Raw genomic sequence first — 19755 nt, 5'->3', positions numbered from 1 at the left:
ATCGCGCCCAGGAGGAGAGCGCTCCGGGCCTGGCCGCGCCGGCGATGACGCGCACCGCTGGAGAGCCGCCGGCGCCGGGCAACACCGCCCACGGAGGGGCCGACGCCGGGCAGGAGGTGGCCCGGCCAGGTGACGCCGGCCAAGGGGCGGCGGCCTACCCAACCCCTGGGCAAGCCCTAGGCCCGATTGGGCCGGGCCTGTGCGATGAGGACCCGGCCGGCCAGGGAACGGGCCGGGACGCTGGTTTAGACGCGCGCGAGGAGGGCTCAACCGGCCAGGGGCCGGACTGGGCCGCTGGGCTGGGCGCGCACGAGGAGGGCCCAACCGGCCAAGAGCCGGGCCGGGCCGCTGGTCTGGGCGAGCACGGGACGAGCGCTGGGGTGCCCGGGCAGGGTCCGCGGGCCGAAGGCTCAGCCGGCCAAGAGCCGGGCCGGGCCGACGGGCCAGACGCGCGCGTTGGAGGCAAGGGATTGCCTGGGCCGGGCCTGCTTGTGGAGGAGCCAACTAGCCAGGAGGTGAGCTGGGTCCTCGGGCTGGACGCACGCACATGAGGGAGCACGGCCGGTCAGGGGCTTGGCCGGCCTGACGAAGGCAGCCTGGCCGGCCGGCAGCCGGGCGCACGCCCGGGCAGCCATGCCGAGGCCGAAGGAGGCCAACCGGCTCGATCAGGCGGCCGGGAGGGGGTCCCCCTTTACCCGAGCAACGCCCCAGACGCCGAGAATTCGAGCGATTCGTCGTGCCGCCACGTCACACCTGTAGTGACTCTTTCCTCAACTGCGCGGGAGGAAACGCGGGCCTTAACTTTCCCGATCGGAGAGTCGGCCAACCGTTGCGATCTTGATTGTTCGGGCATCGACGTCCCGAGTTCGCTTTCGATCACTAGCTTCATGAGCTTGAGGAAATGTTACAGCATCCCAGAGTCTGTGTCGATCTTAAGACCATTATCTGACGACCTTTCGACTCGCCCGCGAAAGGGGTACGCCGCGATCCACGAGGCGAGTGTTCGCGGAGGTCTGAGATTGCCCTTCTAACCGGTTATCCAGGAGTTGCTAGTTCGATTAGGGGTACACGCTTCGCAGATGTCCCCATCCTTTTACCAAGTGGTTGCGGCGTGCCACATGATGCTCTACCGAGCAAAGAAGAGGGCCGTTACCGCAGACGATATTCAGGACCTCATGATGGTGCGAGGGGTCCCCGGGAAGCCGGGCTCCTATCTAGTATCACATCGGAAGCGCCTGGCTATCATCACCAAGATCACTTCGAAGCACAGATATCCCTGGGTGTGGGTGTCAGAGTCAGCTTTCGGGGTCGTGCCCCTCACCTTTGGTCCTGTGGCCAATTTTTTGCTTGTAGGCGACGTTGAGGGCTCCGAGCTCAACGCGGTAATCAGAGCTGTTCCGGAGTCGAGGCGTCAGGGATCGCTCTTCGAGTCCCCCAACCTAATGGCGAGGACTGGGTGGTTCGTGCCTGGCGACAACGCTCCTCTTGTCTTGGTGCGGAGGTTGCGAAGGATCCTGAATCAGAGGTGGGGGGTTCGTCCGCCCCTCCCCCCGACGTGGGGGGTACTAGTCATACACATGCTTCTGCGTTATTGCCTCTTTCGTTGTCTTATGCTTATTGCTATGTTCTAACCGACTGACGCCTTTTCTCTTTTGCAGATACCATGGCCCGACATCGATCGCACGCGCGAGTGCCGAGAGTGGAACCTACTGTCGAAGCCGCGGCCGCGGCTCGTTCCCGAGCTGAGGCTCGTCGCGGGGGGTCGCCGACGCGGGTGAGGAACGAGGCGATCTCTTCCAACAAGCGACCGTCATCGTCGACCTCCTTCGGTTCACCCTCTGGCCACAAGCGTGCCCATACGTCGGCGGCACCGGATAGCATGGATTCGATGCTCCTGGCGGAGGCGGCGGAGCTGAGGGACCAATGTTCCCGATGGATCCTTGAAACCTCTCTGCAGGATTTCAAGGGTCTGCTGACGACGAGCGACCTTGAGCATTTCCAACACGGGATTGGCGACGCCCGAAAGGTATGATTCGTTCGCTTGCCTCATGTGCAGCCATTATGCTCGTTCCGATCATGCGTATATCTCCTGCTCTTATAGATGCTCGCGCGCCAAGAACGAAGCGACCGCATTCTCCGGGACTTGTTGCGGCGCATGCAGATTATGGAGAAGGACAAGGAGAGTGCGGCGGCCGACCACGCTGCCGCTCTAACGGGGGTTCGGACCGCCCAGGAGTTTCAAGCACTTGAGGAGGAGCTGAAGCGGGTTCGCGAGGAGTCGGCGGCCGAGAAATCGCTTCGCGTAGCCGAGCAGGCGTCCCGGGAGAAGGCGGAGCAGGCGGCCGACCCTTCTTAGGGGAGACGAAGAAGCTCCAGGCGGCACTCTCGAGCCGAGACGAGGAGCTGAGCATCGTCCACGCTCGATTATCGGCGAGCGAGATCTCCCGGGTTAAGGCCGAGAGGGAGAGGGATTCTTTGCTGGTGGAGGTGCGAACCCTCGTCGAGGAGAAAGACGACGCCGTGCGATCCAAGACGGACCTGGAGGACGATTGGGACCTCGCGTTGGAGGTGGCTCATTACGAAGCGGCCATACGGGTGCGAGACGCGACCGCGAAGGAGAACGCATCTCGCGGGACCACCTTTTCCTTCTTCCATGCTATGCTCCCTCCTTTGGTCGATGAGCCACAGGCGAACGACCCGCGTCCCCAAGTCCCCGCAGAGGCCGCCCAATCGACGAACCGCCAACTTGACGGAGAAGCTACCGACGGGTCGGGGGCCCTTCGCCCCGAGGACGATGAGGAGCAGATCGACTTCGGCTCAGAGTAGCCAATTTTTCTTTGGTTTTTCGCGCACTTGTTTAGCGCTCGCATTGCGTTTCTTTTCAGATACTTGTTATGTTTTCCTTGTTGGATATTCGCCGTACTTTCGCAATCTTTTTGTTGAGTTGTTTTATGCGATATCGTTTGCTTCCGTATTATGCGTCTTATTTTCTCGACTTACTATGCCTAGTGTAATCGATTTGCGCAATCCGTTTAGTGCGTGTCTTACGATCCTCGGTTTACTATGTCTAGCGTAACCGGTTTGCACGGCTTACTGCCACACCTGGCGGCGAAGTTTCCCATGGACGCTGGCTAGACCAGTTTCGTCCGGCGAGTACGACTCTCTGCCATCCATTTATGACTCGCTGCCTATCGGCGTGTGCGAGCTGGGCGGCCGTCGCGCCCATCCTCTGGTGGGAACGCTACCTATCGGCGTGCGCATTATGCACCAGGATGGGTTTGTTGTAAACGTAGTTCCCAGTGAGCGTGGTACCTGTCGGTACGCGTGTCATGTCTTGGGTTTTGACTACCGGGATCGACGGTCCGGTGCGCGGACGTGATAGGCCGACACCCAGCTACCTATCGGTACGTGGGGCATCGAATCGTGCGAGAGCGTCGCGTGAGGGTCGGAGATCCGATGCGCGGATCAGATTGGTTGATGTTTCGCTACCTCTCGGCGCGTGAAACGTGGAGTCGCACGAGTGCGTCGCGCGAAAAATGGTTCTATTATCCTCATTAGCCTCCCGAGTTTCTTGTGTACTCGTAGAGGAGACTAGAAATTATAATACAATAGGATAAAGGTTTCGAAGTGAAATGTAATTCAATTATCATGTCGAAATAGTTAAAAATTACATTCCCAGGCCGTTGGCCGTACTTGAAATTTGAAATTGTCTTTTGCTAAAATCGAAAATAAGATGAAAATAACAAAACACAGGGCAATCGGGAACGGGCTTCTATTGGTAGTATTGTCGCTGGTGCTCCGCGTTCCACGGGTGTGTGAATACGAGTCCTTCCAGGTTCTCGAGCTTGTACGTGCCGTTGTGGATGGCTCGATGCACACGGTACGGACCTTCCCAGGTGGGGCCCAGAACTCCTGCCCCTTGCACCTTGGTGTTTTGGAACACCCTTCTAAGGACGAGGCTTCCGTCGGCGAACTTCCGCAGCTTGATCTTGAAATTGTAGTACTTCTCGACCTTCCTTTTCTGCTCGGCAAGGCGGGAGAGTGCGTCCGCCCTCTTCTCGTTTATGAGGTCCAGCTCGAGCCTGATTGTGTTGTCGTTGGCGGCTTCATCATACTCCTCAATGCGTAAGGTTGACAGCTTGGTCTCGACGGGTACCACGGCCTCGACGCCGAACGCGAGAGCGAAAGGGGTTTCGCCGGTCGCATTTCGTGAGGTGGTTCGGTATGCCCACAAGACCATGGGAAGCTCGTCGGCCCAAGCCCCATTTCTTTCTTCCAGCTTCGTCTTCAGGTTCTCTTTGATCGTCTTGTTGACCGCCTCGACCTGACCGTTGGCCTGTGGATGGCGGGGAGAAGAGAAAGTCTCGCTAATGCCCAATTGTTCGCACATGTCCCGGAGGCGCGCGTTGTCGAATTGCTTTCCGTTGTCGGTCACAATTGACGCGGGGATCCCGAAGCGGCAGACAATGTTCTTCCTGATGAAGCTCGTCGTGTTTGCCTCGGTGATCTTTGCTAACGGTTCGGCCTCTACTCACTTTGTGAAATAGTCGATAGCCACGATCGCGTGCTTATATTGCCTCGGGGCCGTAGGTAGCTCACCGATGAGGTCGACTCCCCACTTTGCGAAGGGTCGTGGCACAATGATCGGGCATAACGGGGCCGGTGCTTGGCGCGGGATGTGGGCGAACCTTTGGCATTTGTCGCATTTTTTCCCCCACTCGTGGGAGTCCTTTTTCAAGGTTGGCCAAAAATATCCGAGCCTTAGGAGCTTCAACGCCAAAGATTGTCCGGCGGCATGGTTCCCGCACACCCCTTTGTGCACTTCGCGGAGCGCTTTCTTCGCCTCGACTTCGGTCAAGCAACGGAGAAGGGGCATGGAGTAGCCTCTCTTGAACAAGTTTTCTTCCCTCATTGTGTATTTCGGCGCCAAGCTTCTCAGCTTTCTGGCATCTTCTTCGTCTTCGGGGACGAATCCTTGCTTAAGGAATTCCACGAGCGGCGTCATCCATGAGGGGGGCGGAGTCCCGTCAACTTCCCCTACGTCGCCTCTCGAGACGTAGGGTCGAGTCAACACTTCTATGGGGACGCTGCCCTCTCCCTCCTCATCTATCCCGGACGCGAGGCGCGCCAGGGCGTCGGCGTCGATGTTCGCCTCTCGGGGAACCTGGACTATCTCGAACCATGACAGAACTTCTAGATTCTTTTGGGTCTTCGACAAGTACGCGATCATGTTCGGCTCTTTGGCGGCGTAGTCGCCCTTAACCTGGTTCACAATCAACTGCGAGTCGCAGAGGATGCGCAGGTTTCGGACGTCTAGCTTGTTTGCCAGTTCCAAGCCAACGATCAGAGCCTCGTACTCTGCCTCGTTGTTGGAAGCCTTGAACTCGAACCGTAGGGCGTATCTCAGTTTTTCCCTATCGGGATTTGTGAGCACAACGCCGGCGCCAGCTCACCATCCACGTGCAAGTCCCAGACCGGCCCTATCGGGCTGTTGGTCCTCTTCTTCGACGACCCGTTATGGTCGTTCTCCTTGTCTTCCTTGTTCTCGTTGCCTTTGTCTCCCTTGTCAGTTGAGGGTGCACCTGTGAATTCGGCTATGAAGTCGGCGAGGGCTTGGCCCTTGATGGCGGTTCTCGGCTGGAAGTCGACCCCGTACTCGCCCAGCTCCTGGGACCATATGGCCATTCGAGAGGAGGTCCCTTTTTGCAAGGCCTTCTCGATGGGGTGTCCCGTGCGTACCACGATGGGGTGCGCTTGGAAGTAGGGCCGGAGCTTTCTCGCGCTCATGACAAGGGCGAGGGACAATCTCTCGATTTCCGGGTATCGAGTCTCGGCGTCGAGGAGCGCCTTGCTAACGTAGTAGACCGGCCACTTTACCTTGTCTTCTTCGCGTATGAGAACTGCGCTCACGGCCCTATCGGAAACCGCGAGGTAGACATACAAGGTCTCGCCATCCTTCGGTTTTGCGAGGAACGGGGGGGAGCTGAAGTAGGCCTTCATCTCGCGGAACGCCTCCTCACATTCCTCGGTCCATACAAACCTGTCGGTCTTCTTCAATGCCTTAAAGAACGGTTGGCACCTATCGGTTGCCTTGGAAAAGAATCGCTTTAGGGCGGCGATCCTTCCCATCAAACTCTGCACTTCTTTGACTTTTTGTGGCGACCTCATCTCTAAGATCGCCTTAATCTTCTTGGGGTTCGCCTCAATCTCGCGGCAACTAACCATGTAGCCCAGTAATTTTCCAGACTCAACCCCAAAAGCGCACTTGCTGGGGTTGAGCTTCATCTTGTAGCGCCGCAAGATTGTAAACATTTCCCTAAGGTCTCGAATGTGGTCGCAGGGCTTGAGGCTTTTGACAAGCATATCGTCCACGTAGACCTCCATAGTTTTGCCAATTTGATTGGCGAACATTCGGTTCACCAACCTTTGATACGTTGCTCCCGCGTTTTTGAGGCCGAAAGGCATGACCTTGTAGCAATAGAGTCCGCGGTTCGTAACAAAGGTGGTCTTGATCTAATCCGGCTCGTGCATGCGGATCTGATTGTAGCCTGAGTAGGCATCCATGAAGCTCAACAACTCGTGGCCCGCCATGGCGTCCACAAGTTGCTCGATCCTCGGGAGAGGGAAGCTGTCTTTCGGGTAGGCTTTGTTGAGATCTTTGTAGTCGATATAGATCCGCCACTTCCCGTTTGGCTTCTTGACCATCACCACATTGGACACCCACTTGGGGTGCTCCGCCTCCCTAATGAAGTCGGCGGCGAGAAGCTTGTCAACCTCTTCACCAATGGCTTGGTACCTCTCTCCGCTGAACGCCCGTCGCGGTTGAACGCGCTCAACTACTCTCTTGTCGTCGTTGAGACGGTGGACCATTATCTCGGGGTCGTTCCCGGCATGTCGGCGTGTGTCCACGTGAAGACGTCTTTGAACTCGCGGAGGAAGGAGGCGACATGGGTTTGGATTTCGGACGGGAGTTGGGCGCCTACCTTGACTACTTGGTCAGGCTTGGCGTCGTCCAACACGACGGGAACGAGGTCGTCCAGTGTCTCCACCTTCCGACGCTCGACATCGTCCCTCCGATCCAGTTCTCCGAAGGTGCCTCCTTCCTCTATCTTGCACGGGAGCTTGTCTCCGAGTTGGAAGATGGTGCTCACCATCTTTCCTTTTCCTTTCCCTTCCACGCCTTGGATGTAGCACATCCTTGCCATTGATTGGTCTCCCAACATTACGGCAATCCCCTTATCAGTCGGGAACTTCATCATCAAGTGGTAGGTGGACGTAATGGCCTTCAACCGATTGAGGATCGGGCGGCCGATGATGATATTGTACGCTGAGGGCTGATCCACGACCAGTAACGACACAATGTGGGTGACCTCGATCCCCCCCGGCGTCCCGAAGGTAACCGGGAGGTCGATGGTGCCCTCCGTCATGACCTTCTCCCCGGAGAAGCCGAAGAGTGGGGTCGAGATCGGGGTCGGTCGCATCCCGGATAGCTTCATCATGTCCAACGCCGACTTGAAGATTATATCGGCAGAGCTTCCATTGTCGATTAGGATTCTCCGGACGAGGTTGTTGGCGACCGGGGCCGAGACGACTATCGCGTCGTTGTGCGGGTGGAGAACTCGCACCGCCTCTTGGCCGGTGAAGAACATGGACTCGAATGGGGCCGGAGGAGGAGCCTCGTATGTATGGTTGATGTAGTGCGCTATTTTCCCTTGGGAAACTTCTCGCACATACTTCTTCCTTTGCATGCTCGAGTCTCCAAACTCTGGGCCGCCCATGATTGAGCCCACGATATGCAGCTGTGAGCTCTCCGGTTCTTCGATTGTTGCTCGGTCCGTGACGGTCACCGTCGCCGGACCTTTCCTCTCTTGCCGCGGGCGCTCTCCGTGCGCCGCGGCCGTCCCGATCATTCTAAGGACGTACTCTTTCAATTTCCCGTCTTGAATCAAGGCCTCGATCTGACGCTTGAGTTGGTAACATTCGGACGTCAGATGCACGTGATCCTGGTGGTATTCGCAGAACTTGCTTCGATCCCGCTTCGCGGGATCCTTCGTGAGTGGAGCGGGGCTTCCTAGCTTGTCGCAGTGCAAAGCTAGGATCCGCTCTTGTGGAGTGTTCAGGGGGGTAAATGTAGAGAACTTTCGAAAGCTATCGACATGCAGTGGTCTCGGCCCAGGGAGGGAGCGACCATTAGGGGCCTGGCCTCCCTTGTTCCTCCTCTTTCGAGGATCGGGACGATCTCCATCTTGCTTGTCGCGGCGGCGACTACCCTGTCCCCCTGACTTCCGGCTGTCTCGGCCATCGAGGTAGTCCTCGATTCCCATATATGTGCGGGCTCTCGACATTAGCTCCGCCATGTCCCGCGGGACCTTTCCCACAATAGACTTGAGGAAGTCGCTCGTGCGAGCTCCCTCGGGAATGGTCGTGATGGTGTCCTTGTCGTCGAACCCTTCGACCTTGTGAGACTCCTCGGTGAAACGTGCGAGGTATTGCCTCAAGGTCTCGTCTCTCCCCTGCCGGATAGACAGGAGGTAGGTCTTCGATTTCTTTTGCGCCACGAGTGTGGCGAAACGAGCAAGGAAAGCCTCTCGCAAGGCCCGGAAGGACGGGATGCTTCTCGGCCTCAAGCTTCGGAACCACTCAAATCCCGACCCCGTAAGGGTCAGGCTGAAGGCTTGTCAGAGGGTCGCGTCCGACTATCCTTGCACTGTCATCCACGTCTCGTAGTGTTGGATGTGGAAGTTTTGGTCCGTCCGCCCATCGTAAGGGGGAATGGATGGTTGTTTGAAGTTCCCCACGCAAGGCTGCGCGAGGATTTGGGCGGCGAAGGGAGAGTATGACTCTTCGATCCCTCTGTAAGGCCTTTGCCTCCCCGATTCCCTCATCTCGATGATTTTATTATGGAGGCTTTGAATCATAGTCACCATGTCGAGCCCGTTGGCAGGGCTGACCGCCGGGACCGCGGGAGTCGCCTGTTGGCGCTCGTTGGACGCTTGGTCCCCGGCGTCGGCCGAGAGTCGTGGCGGGGAGTGCGTCCCTCCGAGAGTTGAGCCTTTGGCGGAGATCCTCCCCTCGGGAGTTTCTCTGCACCGTTAGGCGCTCTCTAAGGTCCATGCTCGGCGCTTCGCGGGGCGAGGCCGCTCTTGGCCGGACTGTCCGGCGGGCGCTACGGCTATCAGCCCCGTCGTCCCCCAAGGTCACTCTCTCCCCGGCAAGAGGCCGTGTCTGGCCGCCTCTTGAAACCGAGGGGGCGAGTCCTCGGGATAGTGACCATGCCTACTGCCGCGCCGGTCCGGCCAAGTTGCCGTTCGTCATCTCGGACCGTGAGGGGGCGAGGCTTGGCGTTGCCCCGTCGGTTCTTGACTCCCCCACATAGTCGGGGTCGGAGTCGTCCCAGGCGGATCTATCCTCGACGTCGTAGCCGAGGAGAATGAAGATGAGCGTGCCGTCGACGCCGGGACGGTCTAGGAGCTCCGCGAGCCGCCGAGCCGTGTCCTCTCGGAGCGCGGCCTCGGGGTCATTCACCGGGTCTTGGGGCTTGCTCTCGTTATCACGAGGTTGCCCTTCAAGACGGTGCGCGAGGTTTCGGAGACCGTACCTCGAGCTCATCGCTCGAGTACCAACGGAGGCAGTGGGAATGTGACTCATCTCTCGAGAGTCGTAGGTGTAGTGAAAGTGAGGAATGGAAGGGAGAGCGTGCTAAGGCCGGGAAGTCCCCTCCTTCTAGAGCCAAAATGTTGTCGCTCGTTTTCGGACAACTATTTAGGAGCCCAAAATGGTTAGACCCAAGGCCAGACCAATTGGTCTCACTCCGGCTCGAGCGTGTCGGACTTGGTATCCCAAGTCGTCCCTTAGCGGTAGATGAAGCTCACCTCGTCTCGATACCAAGGGGAAACAGAGGGGTTGCCTCTGTTTACATCTCCGACGCTCAACATTAGTAGGGTTAAGGTAGAATGTAGAGGGTTTGAGCGATTAGAGGCCGAGGCTTGAGAGAAACGAGCGAGTTACGAGTTCGATAGCGTTTCAGTACTCAAATTCGGATTACCTGACTCGAGGGGTCGAGCCTCCTATTTATAGGCGGCCTAGGGACGTTTTTGGGGGGTCCCTACGCCGAGGGCCGGCTCTGAGTCGGCCATGGGGCGAGGGCCGGCTCTGAGTCGGCCATTGGGCGAGGGACGGCTCTGAGTCGTCCATTGGGCGAGGGCCGGCTCTGAGCCGGCCATCGGGCGAGCGCCGGCTCTGAGCCGGCCATCGGGCGAGCTTCGGCTCTGAGCCGGCCATCGGACGAGCGCCGGCTCTGAGCCGGCCGTGCGTCGAGAGAGTCCTTGGACGGCCGCTATTGCGGCCGTCGTCGCTTCACCGGGCCGGGATGGACCGGTAACAATTGATTCGCGCACGAATACCGACTAAAGATTTTTCCTAAAACTTGTTAATTCCGATAGATTTTAAATACGTGATTAAGAGTGTCTTGAACTCGTTGATACACAAAGATTACCAAAAACAAGAAAATCGGATAGAACTTTCTCTTTAGGAGTTTTTTCATTCATCAAATCTTCTTTTACAAAGAGACGTAAAAGCTTATCTATATGAAACCGAATAACTAATACGAATTTAATACCAGAAACTAAATATAATAAACGATTAAATATCTTAATACGTTGATATTAAATAAACCTAATTATATATATATATATATATATATATATATATATAAATAAGATACGTACCATAAAGCATAATTTCTATTATATATAGAAGAACTAATATGTATGTAATGAATATCATAGGCAATATATATTAGTACTATATAACATACGTACTACTATATAAGTAACTACTCAATATAACAAAACAATTTTAATTACAAAATATTTTGGGTATAAAATATTAAGATTTTTTTTTTTTTAAATCTGATAACTAATCTCCATCACTTCCAGAATCTCCCCAGCTTTTATAAACAGGTCAGCCAGCAGAGCAAGCTCCCATTTCTGCGACCTCGAAGAAGAAGAAGAAGCCGAGTCTTCCATGGAAAATTAGTAAAAAACAAACCAAGCACAAGGCTGCGGGGCAGAAGCCAGCATGGTCATCGTCGAGGCTGTCAATAATCCTACGCGACCAAGGTGTGTTCACGGTTTACAAGCGACTCTTTGCGCTTTCTCTCGCCGTAAACACTACAGCCCTGGGCTAGCAGCCATTGGGAATTTCCCTTACGGAAGGGAAAGGCCTTCTTATAGTAAAAGCAATATCTCCATAGGCAACATCTTCGTCCTCACTCTCTGCCGGAGCAAGGCCTTCATGAGACTCATCCTTTTCCTCGCCGTCGCATTCCTCGTCTAGCCCTCTGTCTTCCCTCCTCCAGAGCGTCGGAGGAATCCACAATGACGGCGGCGTATCTTCCGTCGCCTGGCTCGCCTATGCCGTTTTTCTCTCTCTAAGCCAGACACCGAAAGCTCATCCGGAGATCGTGGCGCTCTCGTCGACCATCCTCGGCTTCCTCGTCCTATCTTCCGTGATGGCGTTCCGTCTGGTTCGGCACCTCTACCACAACGCCTTCGAGGCGACTCACCACGTCGCCGGTTGGGCTGCTCTCATTCTCCTCTGGGCCTTCCTAGTTCTGACTATTGACCAAGAGTCAAGACGCGCTGAGGAGCCAGGAGCTGGGATTGACCCTCGCAACAACTGCGCTCATAGTCCTGCCGTGGGTCATAGCTAGGCGGGTCCCAGTGAGCGTCGACGTTCCGCTGGGGAACCATGCGGCGATCCTGAGATTCTAGGGCGGCGGAGTTAGGACGGGGATTGTGGGGCGGATAATTAAGCCGGTCTCCACTTCTGGAGTGGCACGCGTTCATAAATGTCTCGGACAGAGAGACGGGTCACATGATGGTGGCCGGAGCATTGGGAGATTCACGAGGAAGCTCGTTGCGGAGCTGCCGAGCCACGTGTGGGTGCGTGGGGTCCACTTCACGGGGTTCACAAGGACATCGTGTCTACTGAGTAGTCAGTAAAGATGACATATCTTTCCGAGGGAAGGTACAAAGGCTCTACCTACCTATCCTATACTGGTATTAACCGTAGAATCTATCACCACCTTGAGTCGTGTCGTGTCTTTATAATTGTTGTCTCATAATTTCATTCGTGTGGGGGATTGTTGGAAGGATTGTAAATAAAGAGCATTATTTACAAGTGTATAGATGATTTTTGGCTAATATTTGAGTGGGTCCACTCATCGGAATTTTTTAATTCTTGCGTATTCTTATTCCTCGTTGCGACGGGTATAAGATTGATTATTTATTTGCAAAAATCATTACTATTATGAATGAGAAATTGACGCTCAAAGTATGCTTCAAGAACACATTTGTTATATGTAAATGAAGTGAATGAATTGCAAGAGTCCCACATGGGTTGGGTAAGTGTGTTGTGTGGTGTTTATATACTATCCTCTCTCTTTAGTGGTCAAGCAAGTGCAAGAGAGGAGAGTGTGGGTGTGTTATCTCTTAACCACTCGCGCGCGCACACACACGCGCGCGCCGCCGCCGAGCCGAGCCGAGCCGTGCCGGGCCAGGCCGGGCTCGAGTTCGGGTTTGGGTTCGGGTTTCGGGAATGTCTCGGTCTCGGGCTTGGGCTTTGGGCTCCTTGGGCTTATCCTTAAAATAACTTTTGTGTTATGTTGGGAATTAATTTATTCCTTTATTCTGGAGTAAAGGAGACGTAATAGAGACGTTTGAGCGAGCTTCCAAGGCTGCTAACGTTCATAACTGACGAGTATTCATGTGTGCCTTTATTCTGGAGCATTAAGTGCCTTCAAGTGTCATTATTCTGGAGCGTTTTCGTGTTCAAATATGCTCAGAATTGTGCCTATAAAAGCAAGGCCTGAGTTCTCATTCGAACAGATATAACAACACTCATCTCTCCCTCGCTTTGAAATTGTTTTATTTTTTGTAGTCCGGTGATAGCTTCTGACGCTCGGGTTCTATTTCGCCAAAGCCGAGTCTTGTGGTGCATTGCTCGTCTTAGTAGTCGTTGTATCCTGGGAGGCTTTCGCTCACGAAATCCAGCACCCGTGGGAGGGCGATAAAAAGCTTCAAGGAAACCGTCAAACGGGCCTCGACTTTTTCCTTGCCATTTTCCTGTTCTTTTCATTTCCGGTTTATATTTTAATTTTTCCTTGCATGTGTCTTTATTTTCCTATCAATATTATTTATAATATTGCTAACAATCTTGAAGCTTTTTAACTATTTTAAAGACAGCTTGCGAGGAAGAGAAGTATTTTGATCTTGTGTTTCTTTTCCGGATTTGGTTTTATAGGTTACTAATTTTTTGTTGATTTCTTTTGTAGAAAAATGACTAACGCAAACGACACGACGAATGTGAGTGGTGATGGGAGCCTCACCAAGAATCCCTCCGCGGTGAATACCCCGACTGCCCTGATGTTTGGTCAATTTCCTGTGACCTTGGGTCAAGACTCGATGGCGGCTACGGCCGGGAATGGACCTGCGGGTCTTGTCCAACCAATGGCTTTGATGGCCATGAACGGTTCAAGCGGTTCCGTGGCACGCGTGCCCGCCGTCATACCGGCCGAGAAGCCCGAGAAGTTCACGGGGTTGAACTTCAAACGTTGGCAACAAAAGATGTTGTTCTACTTGACGACGCTCGGTCTTGCACGGTTCCTGACCGAAGATCCGCCGACTCCTCACGAGGACGAAACCGATCGTGATGTGCTAATGGCGTATAGCGGATGGAAGGATTTCGACTACTTGTGTCGGAATTTCGTGATGAATAGTCTCAACGACTCGCTGTACAATGTGTATAGCGCCAAACGCTCCTCCAAAGAGCTTTGGGAATCATTGGATCGGAAATACAAAACCGAAGACGCGGGCTCTAAGAAGTATATCGTGGGTCGCTTCCTCGATTTTCAAATGGTGGATTCGAAGACCGTGGTGAGTCAAGTCTAAGAGCTACAACTTATCATCCACGAGATTCATACCGAGGGGATGACCATTAGCGAGTCATTCCAAGTTGCCTCTGCCATCGAGAAACTACTCGCGGGGTGGAAGGACTTCAAGAACTATCTCAAGCACAAGCGAAAGGAGATGAGTTTTGAAGACTTGGTTGTTCGTCTCCGAATTGAAGAAGATAAAACCGTGGCTCCGACAAGAGGTTCAAGACCGACTCCGAGAAGGCCAACGTCGTTGAACATGGCGAGAGCTCGAGGGGAAAGAAACCCGCCCACAAGCTTGGGCCAAAGGGAGGGACGATCAAGAAGAAGAAGCATCAACCAAGATTCGTTGGCAAATGCTTCAACTGTGACAAAGAAGGTCACCGTGCTACCGATTGTAGGAAGCCAAAGAAGAAGAAGGAGGTCAATGTCGTGGAGGGGGATGATGAACTCCTCGTCGCTGTGGTTTCCGAGGTGAACATGGTGGACTCGAACCCCAAGGAATGGTGGCTGCATTCTGGAGCAACCCGCCACATATGCTCTGATAGAAACTCTTTCTCTACCTTTGAGTCGATGGAAGATGGAGAGACGCTGTTCATGGGCAACTCTACCACCTCTGAAGTCAAGGGAAAATGCGACGTCTTTCTGAAGATGACATCTGGGAAGGAGTTGAAGCTCACGAACGTGCTCTATGTGCCCGATATAAGGAAGAATCTCATCTCTGGAACTGTGCTGTGCAACCATGCGTTTAGAATGGTTTTAGAGTCTCAAAAGGTTGTACTATCTAAGAATGGGATGTATGTGGGCAAAGGCTATATTAAGAATGGGATGTTCAAGATGAATGTAATTGCCATCAAGGGCAATGAAATTAATAAGAATAATTATTCCGCTTATATGATTGAGTCTTCTAATTTATGGCATGGTAGACTAGGTCATGTGAATTATGACACGTTGAGAAAGTTAATTAACTTGGATTGCATTCCAAAGTTTAATATTGACTCAAAACATAAATGTGAAATTTGTGTTGAAGCAAAATTAACGAGAACATCTTTCCATAACGTTGAAAGAAGTAACGAATCTCTTGACTTAATCCATACCGATTTATGTGATTTAAAGTTCATGCCAACAAGAGGTGGTAATAAATATTTTGTGACTTTTATTTACGATTATACAAAATATTGTTACGTTTACTTGCTTAAGAGCAAAGATGAGGCAATTGAGAAATTTACCATGTTCAAATTAGAAGTTGAGAATCAACTTAATAAGAAGATTAAAAAGGTCCGAAGTGACCGAGGAGGTGAATATATTGAGCCTTTTGGGGCATTTTGTGCACAACATGGTATTATTCACGAAGTCACTCCTCCTTATTCTCTTCAATCAAACGGCGTTGCCGAATGAAAGAATCGCACACTCAAAGAGATGATGAATGCGATATTGTTGAGTTCTGGGTTACCCCAAGAAATGTGGGGGGAAGCAATCTTGTCTGTAAATTACCTTTTGAACAAGATACCCCGAAAGAAGGAGGATAAGTCTCCGTCTGAGTTATTTAAAGGAAAGAGACCTTCCTATAAATATTGGCCAAAGTAATAGCTCCTCCTCCAAAGAAAATGAAGATAGGACCAAAAACTGTAGATTGTGTCTTCATTGGATATGCACAACATAGTAATGCATATAGATTCCTTGTGTATGACTCGAAAAACCCCGATATACACAAAGATTAAATTATGGAATCTAAAACCGCTTCGTTCTTTGAACACGTGTTTCCTTATAAGTCTAAGGAAGATGTACCCAGTTCATCAAACCAATTACTTGACGATATTGAGGAAATAACTCAAGAAAATGATGACGAGTCTGAGGACGAGATAGAGTCCGAGGGACTTAGACGAAGCAAACAAGCAAGGGTAGAAAAATCATTTCGTTCAGATTTTCTGACCTATATGCTAGAGGCTCATTTATGGAAAGATGCCATAAGGAGTGAGATAGACTCTATCTTGCAAAACCATACTTGGGAGTAGGTTGATCTTCCTCCTGGAAGTAAAACACTTGGTTCTAAGTGGATCTTCACGAGGAAGATGAAAGTCGATGGTTCTATTGATAAGTACAAAGCAAGACTTTTAATTAAAGGGTATAGACAACAAGAAGGGTTGGACTACTTTGATACATATTCTCCCGTGACGAGAATAACATCCATAAGATTGATAATTGCATTTGCTGTATTACGAAATTTAGAAATTCATCAAATGGATGTAGAAACTGCTTTCCTTAATGGAGATCTCGAAGAAGAGATTTATATGACTCAACCTGAGGGTTGTATTGCTCGTGGACATGAAAGGAAAGTGTGTAAATTGGTCAAGTCGCTTTATGGCCTTAAATAAGCCCCAAAGCAATGACATGAGAAATTTGACACTGTGATGATGTCAAATGGTTTTAAAATCAATTAGTGTGATAAATGTGTGTATATTAAAGTCACTGATAATGGTTATGTGATTTTATGTTTATATGTTGATGATATGCTGATTGTGGGTAGCAATAATCGCATGGTTCAGTCCACGAAAGATATCTTGAACTCAAGATTCGATATGAAAGATTTAGGACTTGCTGATGTAATTTTAGGGATCAAGATTACTCGTACGGTCAATGGAATTGTCTTAGATCAATCACACGATGTTGATAAAATTCTAGACAAGTTTGGAAAGAACGATTCTGGAATCTCTAGAACTCCTATTGACATTAGTCAACACTTGTCTAAAAATAAAGGTGAATGCATCTCCCAAATTGAATATGCGAGAGTGATAGGCAGTCTCATGTACTTGATGAGTTGTACGAGACCTGATTTGGCCTAAACCGTTAGTAGACTAGCTCGATATATGAGTAATCCAAGTGCTGAACACTGGAAAGCAATCGTGAGAGTGCTGAGATATCTACGATTCACTCGTGATTACGGTCTACACTATACAAGATATCCTGAGGTCATTGAAGGTTACACTGATGCGTGTTGGATATCTGATATTCAAGATTCTAAAGCCACTAGTGGATATGTATTCACTCTGGGAGGTGCGGCTATATCTTGGAAATCCTCCAAACAAACTGTGATCACTAGATCCACGATGGAATCTGAGTTTGTTGCGTTGGATAAATGTGGTGAAGAAGCTGAATGGCTTAGGAACTTCGTAGAAGATATTCCTAATTGGACTAGACCCGTGCCGGCAATATGTGTATATTGTGATAACCAATCTGCTATTGGTAGAGCACATAGTGTGATGTATAATGGTAAGTCTAGACATATCCGTCGACGACATAATACCGTTAGACAACTTCTCTCGTCTGGAGTCATAAGTATTGACTATGTTAGGTCCAAAGAGAACATTGCGGATCCGCTAACCAAAGGGTTAAATAGGAACCAACTAGAGAAGACATCTAAAGGAATGGGACTAAAGCCCATGGCAAATAAAGCCAAGGGAAAGGAAACCCAACCATGATGACTGGAGATCCCAAGATCTTGGTTCAAAGGGAAAATCTAACTGTCAATGGCTAAGTAAGGTCACTGTGGGATTAACCCCTGATCCTATTCCTATTAAAAACAGTGACTCCCGTACGAGGTTAAGCTTAGAGCTTTTAATGATTTTGTGAAATCGGATTGTTGAGATTTCGAATGAGTAATGCGGGATTACTCTTGATAAAAAGAATCACCTATGTGAGAGAGAAGTGGGGCCGCTTCGAAAGAGAATTAATTGGGCTTAATTCTTTAGAAACTCTTGCAGAACCAGGCGAATGTTCAGGGCCAAAATGAACACAACCATGAGAATTGAACCTGTGTCAGGGAGATATCAGTGGGAGATATGTTTATCGTTTATACAAAACGACTAACAGTTCAAGGACATCGTGTCTACTGAGTAGTCAGTAAAGATGACATATCTTTCCGAGGGAAGGTACAAAGGCTCTACCTACCTATCCTATACTGGTATTAACCGTAGAATCTATCACTACCTTGAGTCGTGTCGTGTCTTTATAATTGTTGTCTCATAATTTCATTCGTGTGGGGGATTGTTGGAAGGATTGTAAATAAAGAGCATTATTTACAAGTGTATAGATGATTTTTGGCTAATATTTGAGTGGGGTCTACTCATCAGAATTTGTTAATTCTTGCGTATTCTTATTCCTCGTTGCGACGGGTATAAGATTGATTATTTATTTGCAAAAATCATTACTATTATGAATGAGAAGTTGATTCTCAAAGTATGCTTAAAGAACACATTTGTTATGTGTAAATGAAGTGAATGAATTGCAAGAGTCCCACATGGGTTGGGTAAGTGTGTTGTGTGGTGTTTATATACTATCCTCTCTCTTTAGTGGTCAAGCAAGTGCAAGAGAGGAGAGTGTGGGTGGGTTATCTCTTAACCCCTCGCGCGCGCACACACACACACACACGCCCGCGCCGCCGCCGAGCCGAGCCGGGCTCGGGTTCGGGTTTCGGAATGTCTCGGTCTCGGGCTTGGGCTTGGGCTTTGGGCTCCATGGGCTTATCCTTAACTTTTTATTGCAAAATTCACTTACGATTTCTTTTAATTCTATAAAATAACTTTTGTGTTATGTTGGGAATTAATTTATTTGGGAGCAAAGGTTTGCATGGGTTTAATGCATTACGACTTGCCTTTATTCTGTAGTAAAGGAGACGTAAGGGAGACGTTTGAGCGAGCTTCCAAGGCTGCTCACGTTCATAACTGACGAGTATTCATGTGTGCCTTTATTCTGGAGCATTAAGTGCGTTCAAGTGCCATTATTCTGGAGCGTTTTCTTGTTCAAATCTGCTCACAATTGTGCCTATAAAAGCAAGGCCTGAGTTCTCATTCGAACATATATAACAACACTCATCTCTCCCTCGCTTTGAAATTGTTTTGTTTTTTGTAGTCCGGTGATAGCTTCTGACGCTCGGGTTCTAGTTCGCCGAAGCCGAGTCTTGTGGTGCATTGCTCGTCTTAGTATTCGTTGTATCCTGGGAGGCTTTCGCTCACGAAATCCAGCACCCATGGGAGGGCGATAAAAAGCTTCAAGGAAACCGTCAAACGGGCCTCGACTTTTTCCTCGCCATTTTCCTGTTCTTTTCATTTCCGGTTTATATTTTAATTTTTCCTTGCATGTGTCTTTATTTTCCTATCAATATTATTTATAATATTGCTAACAACGCCAACATCAGGAGAGAGATAAGAGAAAAGCGGCATTTTGTTATCGAAATCAACTATAATAGTCAGCTAAAGCCTAAATAAAAAAAAAAAAATTCCCCTTGAAGTTGATCCCAAGGCCAATTTCGACTCAGGTGAGTTTTTTTTTCTTCTTAGTAATAATTATGGGAAATTAGTTCTCCAAAGGATTTTTTTTAGGGCAGCTTTGCTGCGGTGAGGATTGAACCCACGACCTCCACACATGAGATGGTGTGAAATTACCACTAGGCTATCCTAGGTACCACGTTCTCCAAAGGATTAAGTTGCGCATTGGTTACGTTAATATTTTTTTATTTCTATTCCATTGCCTATGTACTGGATGCGATGATTTTGTGATTAGTTTTGATATTATTATTATTTTTTTAATTTTAATTTTTTTTTTATCACCAGGATTAGAAATTGCCACAAGTAGGTGTAAATTAGTGCCATTAGACACATAACTATATTTTTTGAAATATGAAAATTCTAGGAGTAGGAATTTAAATATGAGGTGTATATTTACAAATATGTCCTCATAATTATATCCCCCTTTTCATTTATATTGCATAACCGTTCCCTATAAATCAAATCTCTCGCGACTGTTCATTTCCTTCTCCACCG

General features: G+C 50.4%; 1 protein-coding gene across 1 annotated transcript; it reads left to right on the top strand.

Annotated features, from left to right (window-relative positions):
* Positions 1–2164: 2164 nt before the first annotated feature.
* On the top strand, positions 2165–12005 carry LOC149384646 (adenylate-forming reductase 03009). The gene is given in 9 exon segments (XM_089625386.1): positions 2165–2266; positions 2689–2815; positions 10962–11180; positions 11183–11330; positions 11332–11505; positions 11590–11637; positions 11639–11813; positions 11815–11899; positions 11902–12005. Coding segments are annotated over 9 exon segments (1182 nt in total).
* The last annotated feature ends 7750 nt before the right edge of the window (positions 12006–19755 follow it).

Source organism: Urtica dioica, chromosome 9 (genome assembly GCF_054948205.1).
Source record: "Urtica dioica subsp. dioica isolate 48M chromosome 9, U.dioica_male_clone48M_v1_H2, whole genome shotgun sequence".
Lineage (NCBI taxonomy): Eukaryota > Viridiplantae > Streptophyta > Magnoliopsida > Rosales > Urticaceae > Urtica > Urtica dioica.
Note: the sequence above shows the minus strand (reverse complement) of the source record. Positions and strands in the feature narration are given on the sequence as shown.